The sequence below is a fragment of the Abrus precatorius genome, unplaced genomic scaffold (genome assembly GCF_003935025.1).
Source record: "Abrus precatorius isolate BTA unplaced genomic scaffold, Abrus_2018 Scaffold6, whole genome shotgun sequence".
NCBI lineage: Eukaryota > Viridiplantae > Streptophyta > Magnoliopsida > Fabales > Fabaceae > Abrus > Abrus precatorius.
Window position 1 is genome coordinate 10,228,930 of NW_020874406.1, and position 9,230 is coordinate 10,238,159.

The 9,230-nt window shown below is 33.9% G+C and overlaps 2 protein-coding genes across 2 annotated transcripts; both read right to left on the reverse strand.

Moving 5' to 3' along the window:
- Positions 1 to 829: 829 nt before the first annotated feature.
- Positions 830 to 3,193, reverse strand: LOC113868709 (FCS-Like Zinc finger 8-like). Its single transcript, XM_027504537.1, has 3 exons — positions 2,868 to 3,193; positions 1,980 to 2,759; positions 830 to 1,459 (listed from the first exon to the last, which is right to left on the reverse strand). Exons 2-3 carry the CDS (start codon positions 2,750 to 2,752, stop codon positions 1,372 to 1,374), a joined length of 861 nt encoding a protein of 286 aa, XP_027360338.1. The 5' UTR covers positions 2,753 to 2,759; positions 2,868 to 3,193; the 3' UTR covers positions 830 to 1,371.
- Positions 3,194 to 4,793: 1,600 nt separating this feature from the next.
- On the reverse strand, positions 4,794 to 5,312 carry LOC113870145 (uncharacterized N-acetyltransferase YoaA-like). The gene has a single exon (XM_027506745.1). The coding sequence runs from the start codon at positions 5,307 to 5,309 to the stop codon at positions 4,794 to 4,796; it is 516 nt and encodes a 171-aa protein (XP_027362546.1). The 5' UTR covers positions 5,310 to 5,312.
- Between the last annotated feature and the right edge of the window lie 3,918 nt (positions 5,313 to 9,230).

The following is a 9,230-nucleotide window of genomic DNA, read 5'->3' on the forward strand; positions in this document are numbered from 1 at the left end:
ATTCAACAACCACATACAACAAACAACAAACAGAGCTTAATTTAACGACGGAACTCTTGTAGAATCCAAACTTGTTCTACACTCATTTCTTTGATCGCCAAGCAACTTAGATATCAGTCAAATCAACAACTAAATCGCCAAACTACATGGAAAAGAAGGCTATCGGTTGTCACCTGGAACGACGGAATCGGAGTGAGGCGAATCTCGGAGAGCTAAGAGACCATGGAAATTGGAGAATTTCATCCACAAATACACCATTCATCAATCAAATTTTGCGCAATTCTCTTATATAATTTTTTTTCTGAGATCATTTACTATTTATAGGTTTTTAAAAATACGAATAAATTGATTCAATTCAAATCTCAAAAAATCATATCAAGTTTAATTATATTTAGTATTATTATCTAAATTAGTTACACTTTAATTTTATACCTTATTTATTCTAAAATTTCTTTGAGTAAACAATGCTGGGATACAAGGAGAACTCTAAACTTATGTTACTAAATAATCTTTTTTACATTAATGTGGCTCGTTCATAACAGCAAAACACGAATTTAATAGCAAAAAGTGTATTGCAGTGGGTGTCTACAATTTCCAATAAAAGAAAACATGATATGTCCCTATGAATAAAATTACTTTTTCTCTCCTTATTTTCTTTCGTATTTTTCCATTCTTAGTAGTCTCTACATTTTTGCAATTGGTTTTTCACTTAATTTTTTTTCTTTCTTCTCTTATCTCTTTGTTTTCTTTCTCAAAGGAAATAAAAATATTGTGATTATAAAGTTTATGAGGAGAGGGCATAAGGAGTAAGGACACAGATGTGATGTGCTTCCCTTCGAAAATATCAATATAGCAACCAACGAAACTAGGGTCGGATGTTAGTTGTTAGTGTCTTTATCTTTTGTCAAGATAACCTCAAATTGGCCCTCTTCTAATCTTCCTTTCGAAATTTGCACGGATTCACTGATCAAAATTTGTCAGAAAACTGTTCCCACATCGTGTGGAGATCCTCAAAAGAATCTAGTTGAAATGAAGTGATTGGTCCTACGTGGGTAATTACAGTTTACTTATAAGCAATAGACAAAGCTCCTAATTCATCGTTTCAAATTCAATAAAAATGACCTAGCCTTTCGCTTTCAATCTTTTCCCACCTTCTACAGAACTACCACCGAGAAAAAGAGAAACAGAGAGAACAAAAGCAAGTACGGTGAGTGATCCAGGATCTTCAAGGCCCACTTCATGTCCCAAAAATTAATCGAGTGTAGACAACTCGTAAAAATGAGAGAGTTATTCTAAGCTCTTTCAAGCAAAGCAAGACTAAGAGTTGTTGGTGAGGATCTAAAGATAAGCCATATGGAAAGGAACATTCAATTATACATCTTCTTCCAATTTGCTCATCCCCTCCTCCAACAGCATCCCCTGGTAACGGCATTCACGGCTGCAAAATGCCCTCTCGCCCCTGAATTACAATCACACAACTACCCTCATAAGCTGTTTGGATTATTAATTAGCCAACATATTTTCACTTCATTTCATTCATAAACAGTGTTTTTATCCTAAGCCACAATTATCAACTGAAAATACTAAATTCAAAATTTTCCAATATTTTGAAATGCCACTTTGACATGGAGCAAAGATGGAAGGAATGATATTGAATTATACATCCATTATGATTATGCTACATTAAATTCACTCTGCTGTCAAAAGCCAAAGCAGAAGGCAATCTGAAACTTAATTGATTTTTTTTTTTTTGAAATAGACAACTGATCAACAATACAGAACAATTAAGACATCATATTAAATTTGATGCAGAGATGAAAACTTGAACTCCACAAACAGGTCAAAGTTACTACTCCTTATCATCCAAGCCCAACGTGCTATTCAGGTGTTCACTTAGAAATCAAATTTTAGAACTTTATATGCATTCGTGCCTAGAATATTACCGTTCTTGTTTATGAGGATACAGAAAATATAATTACCTGTACATGTAGATATCCACACCCTGCCCAAGATTTTTGTTGCAGTAAAAGCAGACGCTCATGAAGCTGTGAGAGGGATAAATGATGTGATGAGGAAGAAACACATTTTCCATGGCAGAAGAAGAGCATCCAGCATCAAAACATCCACTCTCAACGATGCAGTTATCGAATATGTGAGTAGTTCTTGGGTTAGGCCCGTGGGAAATCACGCGAGTGTAGTGCTCAGAGAGCTCCATTTCACTGGCAGAGAGGCACCCAGTGAAAACTCGAGGAGATTTGGAGGTTTGAAGAGCTGAATTGGCAGATCCAAATTTAGATGATGCTGATTTAGGCGATTGAGACGGAGAAGGTGTTGCATGAGGCAGGGGAGGAATCTGAATCTTAAGCTGGGATCCAAACAGCACCATTCTGCTTTGTGAATTTGATGCTATTTGTCCAGGTTTGTCATCAACAAGAGCATCCACAAGGCCTCTTGAATCCAATTTATTCCAATAACGCTTGTGATCACCAATTGGGGTTCTTGGGCTGTTTGTTTCTAACCAAAATGGGTTTTTCATGCCACAAAATGGCTTACTGTCGAGTATGGAGGTGGGACTCATCATAGCCTCAGCTTCATACAACACTTTGGATGCGAAATTGGCGAACAACCTCGGAGAACTGAAGAAAAATGATATGGGCTTCTTGTATTTTTCTGCCATAGATGGCGAGGAACTAGAAACCGCCATCAGAATCGGAGGATGCTCTTGCTGGATCACTTTATCGCCACACTTCATTTTTATTCTGCATGAAATCCCATACCAAAATATGAAAACATTCTTAATAGTCTGTTTATTTTTGTGTGTGTGAGAGTGAGAGGAAGAGAGAGAGAGAGATTATAGGAACAATCACCTGAAAGGACACTGCCATGACTTTGAGAAGAGAGTAACAAATCAAAACCAACTCCAACCTTCTCAACAGTGTTGGAGGCTGCACTTTTGAAGGCTTGTATCGTACTACAGTCTACAACGTATGTGCAAAACTGCAGTCAAAATTCACCTTTATGTGCAGAGTCAGAAACCAGAAATTGGAATCTGTTTCTATCACTAGGCGTTAAACGTTAATATTGTACCTCTATAACCTCCATTTGGAAAGCACAAAGAAAAATAGAGAAAGAAATTGAAAAGCTAAATGGGAATGGTGACATTTTTCCCCGGCTTTGTGGTTCTTTCCTCTTCATCTTCCCCCGTCTGAGAGAAAAGAATCTCAAAAACGACATGCAAAGAGAGGCTCAGTGGTCATGATCAAAGGACCAGACGTGCATGCATCAGACATCAGAAACAAAGGAGGTTTGTTTGTATTTTTGTTCCCTTCTTTTCGCTACCTTTCAATTTTTCGTATTTCTGTCTCCCAGCGCTATTATTTTTTCCAACGTGTCACAATTGCATCGCACCAAACCAAAAACTGGTCCCTAAAATAATCCCATTTCACCACCAAAACAGAAAAGGCCAAATAACAATAAATAGTAATAAGAAAGAGGAAAAGAAGTAACGGTGATAAATGATGAAAGTGTCTTCTTTTCGTGACTAAGTGGGGTTATCTTTTCCCTTTGCCCACTACTTGACTCTACCATCATCAAACCCGCAGCGCAATGGGGAGAAAGTAGAAACAGGAAGCGGTTTTGTGGGTTATTATGGAGACGCGTGTGCATCAGAATCAGTGGTTTTCATACACTCTCCTCTCAGCAATGACAGTTTGCAATGTTACTAACTACATTAACTATGTTTGGCTTTGTTTGAGTGTGAGTGTCCCATAAAATTAACATCATCTGTACAAGGTGGCGTCATATGACTGGAATTTTCTGTCGGCTATATCTGTCTCTGCCTCTTAGCGTCACTGAATCACACACAGACACAGTCACACCCTCAATCCCCATGCACTAGTTTGTCCCATAAAATTAATCTAAATTCATGTTTGTTTTATAATTTGAAAAATATTTAACAAAAAAACATATACCGATAAATATGTGATTCAAAATAATTGAAGGGTGTATTTAAATTTTATGCAACACTTTAAAATCAATTGTATCAATATTTAGATTAAACAGAGACTGAACATGTGTGTGACTCTAAGTGGCGATTGAAATAATCAAGGGGGGGGGGGGGGGCATTTTGGAATGATGGCTGGCCTTGGAGCACAGGTTGATAGTGGTCCATAGATCAGAATCCTTGGTATGAAATTGATCGTCTTTACATTCATTTAACGTGGAGAAATATGAAGAGAAAAGGAAAGAAGTAAAAACAAAGGGCCTGCGAAGTTGGCTTGCATAACTTGAAAAGCTCCAAAGTGTGGTTGAGGAGCTAGTTATCACTCGCATATGCACGAATCATTAAACATAAACACTAGTAGTAATTCCAAGACAGACCAATCTCACTCATCTTATATACTTTATTAAAGCTCCAAACCGTCATTGACGAGATTGTCTCGCAGATACCTCAATATATATATATATATATATATATATGAGAGAGAAATAAAAAATGATAATATTAGAAAATATAATTTAATTAGAATGTATTGACAGTTTTAAATTTTTTACACTGTCATATAATAGTAAATTATTTCATAACTTGTAAAATATTTTGATTTGAAAAAGCTCATGATTCAAATAATGTTTCAGAATAAAAGAGAGACAGAAAATTATAGAATAGGACAAACTTTCATGTTAAATAAAAATGTCACCGTTTCACATAACCCCTTTCCTAGTGAAATCGTTAAAAACATATAAAACTAGTACATATCTGTGGAACATAGAGATGATATATAAGGAGGAATACATCAGTTGAGTTTATCTGTGGCCAAGAAGCTAAAGATAAGGAAATCCTTGATCTCCCCTTTACAAAATGCATACTTCCTAAGCAACCCTTCCATGACGAAACCAAGTTTAAGAAGCACCCTTTGAGACCCCTTATTCTCGACCTCCACCAAAGCCTCAAGTCTCAGCAGCTGAGGAAATTGCTTGAAGACAGTGGGTATTGCCATCTTCAAAGCCTCCGTAACTATTCCTTGTCCCCAATATTCGGCAGCCACAGCGTAGCTAACGTGTGCCTTGCACCGGTAATCACCGGTTTCCGGCTTGACGGAAACATATCCTATGGAACGGTCATGAAGGCATATAGATTGACGCCATGGGTGGGGCATAGCAACCTTCTCTATATACACCAAAGCTTCTTCTTTGGATGTGATGGAGTTCCATCTCAGGTAGCGTGTCACTCTATCGTCACTAGCCCATTTCAGCATGTCATCCGCATCAGATGGCTTGAAAGGTCGTAGACAAATTATTGAGCGATCCATAGCAATTACAATGAACAATAAGATTGTGTTTGTGAGATTTCAATATCATAAGTTTTTTTTTCCTCCAATTCATTGTATGATGTCCCATTCGATTCGGGTCAACAAAGGCGGGCTCATGTAAAGGTGAATATTGGTTTAGCAATAACACGACATTTCCTTCAAATTATATTTTCATAACTATTGATAAAATTATTTAATAATCATCCGATTATATCTGCATGCTATGCAGTTTATAGCATAGTCCAATTCTGAGCGAAGAAATTGTTTTTGGAATAATGACTGCGGCCTACCACCATAAGCATAGTTGTTGTCCACAAATCAATGTGCTTGGGCTGGAATTGATTGGCAATACATTTATCATGCTGTTATTTTATTTATAAAAGTTTTGTTAAAGACATTTTTTAAGATTTTAAAAATTAATGATTTTTATTAAAAATACACTAAATGCTTTCGTTTATAATAAAATTTACTATTTTTAAATAACTCTTCACAAGTTATTAGTTCTCTCCCTTGTATTCCTCTCTCTCTCTCTCTCTCTCTCACAAATATAACACTGCCCAGAAACATTTTCCAATAATTAAAGTTACTTTTTCAACTAAGCAACCGTTTTATACTCCATAACACTATTAGATTTAATTATATTTTTAAAAATTTCTATCTTAAGTGAAGAATACTCCTTCCAAGGAGTGTAGAATATATGATTATTCATTTGATGTGCCAAATATGCACATCTTGTACAAGGAATCGTTTAGAGAACAAGGGAACCAAGATTTGGACGAAAATTACAACACCAATAAAAGAATACAATAACAGCAGAAATTGAAAGAGAAATTAACGCAGAAATAATGAACAAGACCATAAACAAATATCCGTCATCACCACCAGGTAAAGAAACAAGATGGGTGCATGCTAGTAAACAACCAATTCCGGAAACCAAAATAGAAAACAATGGAGCACCGCTGAGGCCATGAAGAAGACTCAGAAACCAGATCCTCCATTGCCATCCTCTGCCTAATGCCTCTGTAACGCTCATTTGCACAGAATGTACTGAAGAAGGGGGAGAGAGAGTGGGTGTTGGCGGTGGCAGATTAAGGGAAGAAATATATGGGAGTGTTAGAGGCAGTTACGAGGAGGTAAAAGGAAAGGATTTAAAGCAACAATGAGTGCCAAAATTGCGGAAGGAAGGGAAAGAAGAGAGAAGAATGTGGAAGACTAGATTAAAACCTACCGTTAAACAAAAATCTCACTACTGTTGGGTTCAAATTTTAAGTCAAAAATAAAATATATGGTAATTTGTCAGAATTATTTAATTAAGTTGTATAAAGTAAAAGAAAATATAGTATATTATAAAGACTCATAAAAATAGTAAATGGGTATACAACTTATGAGATATTTCACGTTAAAGTTGCTGTAAGCATTTCAAACAAATGGACAGGTAGCTAGGCACGTAGGTTGTTGTTTTATCTATAAATTAAGGTACGATCATAAAATATACCGAGTCATATTCATTTCAAACAAGAACATATGCTCGCATCATCAAAAAGTATACGCATGTAAAAAACAAAAACAAGGATGAAATTGAGCATTAAATAGCAAGTATATGCATGATCAGTAACAAAAAGTACCTTTAGGAACTCCGTTTAGACAGGTAATCTGGTCACCCACTGGCAGAAGCTACACAACACAGTTGCATAATGTGAAAAACATAATATTAGTTATAAAAGAAGATTATACATATATGTAATAAGGAAAATAATAGAATCATTTGAGGGCTACTTGATGAATGCTCCTTGCTTGGTGAGAGGAAGAGAAGTAAATGATCGGAGATTGACATCAAGAAGAGAGAGCACGCACGGCAAAGGAATGTCCATGTACCATTGCAGCATGTGCTCCCTTTCTTCTGTCAACCTCCCTAAAGCACATCCTAATACGTTATGTTCTCTTCTTCATTTTTCTTCTCCTTTCCTTTCTTCCAATCTCTTTATTCTTCCACCCATTTAAAACTGAAAAAAAGTTGGTGTTCAACTTAACATTATTTTTCTAAAATATTATATTTCATCATCTCGTCTTGGTCGAGCGAGATAACGTATGCGACGTGTGTTGGTGTAAATAGGGTGCATTTGAAGAGATTGAAGAGGGAAAAAGGGACAAGCTAGCAATAGGGAAGGGTGAAGAGGTAGTGATTTGGTGTCGAAGGAGCATTGGTCCATATGAAGCATTGAATAGTGCTAGAATGTAGAAACTACTAGTTCCTACTGTTCCTTGCTCAGGTATGGTTTCAGTTTGACTGGCCAGACAGCATAGTAGATGCCCTTTATCTCATCTAATTTTACCCAACCCGTACTCCTCTTTGCAGGGATGATAAATGCCTTGTTTCACTATACGCATGTTATTATATTTGTTTCTCAAAATCATACAACTTATATACTATTATTTTTATTTTTTTTCATATTATCACTTGTTTTTTATTTGTATAAATAGAATTTTTCATTGTGATAAGAGAATTTGTTAGACCTAAATAAGTTCTTTTCTTGTGCCTTATTCCCGTTAAACACACACATATATACATGTAACAAGATTTTTCAGTATAAGTCTAAAAATTCTTATATTCGATTTAAATTTTTTATTTAATTTACATCTAACGAGTTATAATTTATTACTTCATTAACTATTAAATATAAATTAAATAAAAAACTCAAATTGATTATAAGAATTTTTAAACTTACAGTAGTGTGAGAAAATCCTATATATATAAATACAAGAGTATACAATTATTAGTTAAAGTTGTAAAAATTAAATAGTGATCTAAGTTTAATCTTAATTTTTTAAGCTATCAGAAAGTAGATCAATGGTTACAATATCAGGAAAAGAATTCAGCAAAGGAATATCTTTGAATTCCAGGACATCAATATCCTACTACAAGCTCCATTATAACTGAAAGAAGTAATCAAGAGTTTCTAGTCTAAAAAATAAGATTGATGGCCAATTTACATGCTGCTAAATAAAAAAAAAAACTTAATGAGATAATTCAACAATTATTTTCAAAAGTTTCTGAAACTATCTTAGAAAAAGAAGAATATAATGAAGATAATGGTTATAGAATCTACTTTCTATTTCACCAAAGATAAAAATATCATTAAAAAGTATTGGCAGAAGAAGACAAAATTATAAAAAACTGGCAAAATTTGAAAAAAAAAAGACAAAAAGTAATTTCAATACAATTATGAGATAATAAAGTCGACAATGCTTGATTAAAGGACAATAATGTGAAGTAAAACATAACAAGAAGATAAGAAAGAATCCATAAATAAATTCTCTAATCTCTCAAGTATAATAGTGAATTTTTCACCCAATTATAATTTAAGAAAAGATAAAATCTACAACCTATAATAGATAAAGATTGATATCTATCTTACATTTGGAATAATCATAAATTATTTTATATCAATAAATAATAAAGTTAGTAATTTAGTTAAAAAAATGTTAGTATTATATGATCTTTAAAATATTAAAGGAATAAGCTTTTTTTTTTTTAAAATATAGTCATGTTTCTATCACAACTTATTTCTCTAAATATTTAACTTTACTTATATCTAATATCTTTAAAAGCACTCAAATTGTTAATCACCTTTGATTTTATATAGTATTCTTTTTCTTAAATTACAATTATTTGTACCTTTTAAATAATTCTTTTCACTTTATCATTTACTTTAATGTATTCCTTGAAATCTCACTTGCTTATACTTTTTTTTTCTTTTTGCAAGAAGATTTTTCCCTCTTCCAAAGGCATTAAATTATGGCATATTATTTAGAGTGTGTTTTGATCATTCAGTTTTACTTTTCTTAAAGATTAGTGTAATTCATAACTTTTATTATTTTAAATTTCCAATTCATTTTTTAACTTTTTTTAAAAAAATTTCG

What these genes read in the sequence shown, in the direction of transcription:
- LOC113868709 (XM_027504537.1), bottom strand. Translation starts at nt 2,752, where the DNA reads ATGAAGTGTGGCGATAAAGTGATCCAGCAAGAGCATCCTCCGATTCTG. An exon ending in GTGGATATCTACATGTACAG is followed by an intron (nt 1,460 to 1,979) that starts GTAATTATATTT and finishes ATTGTAATTCAG; the next exon opens with GGGCGAGAGGGCATTTTGCA.
- LOC113870145 (XM_027506745.1), bottom strand. Translation starts at nt 5,309, where the DNA reads ATGGATCGCTCAATAATTTGTCTACGACCTTTCAAGCCATCTGATGCG.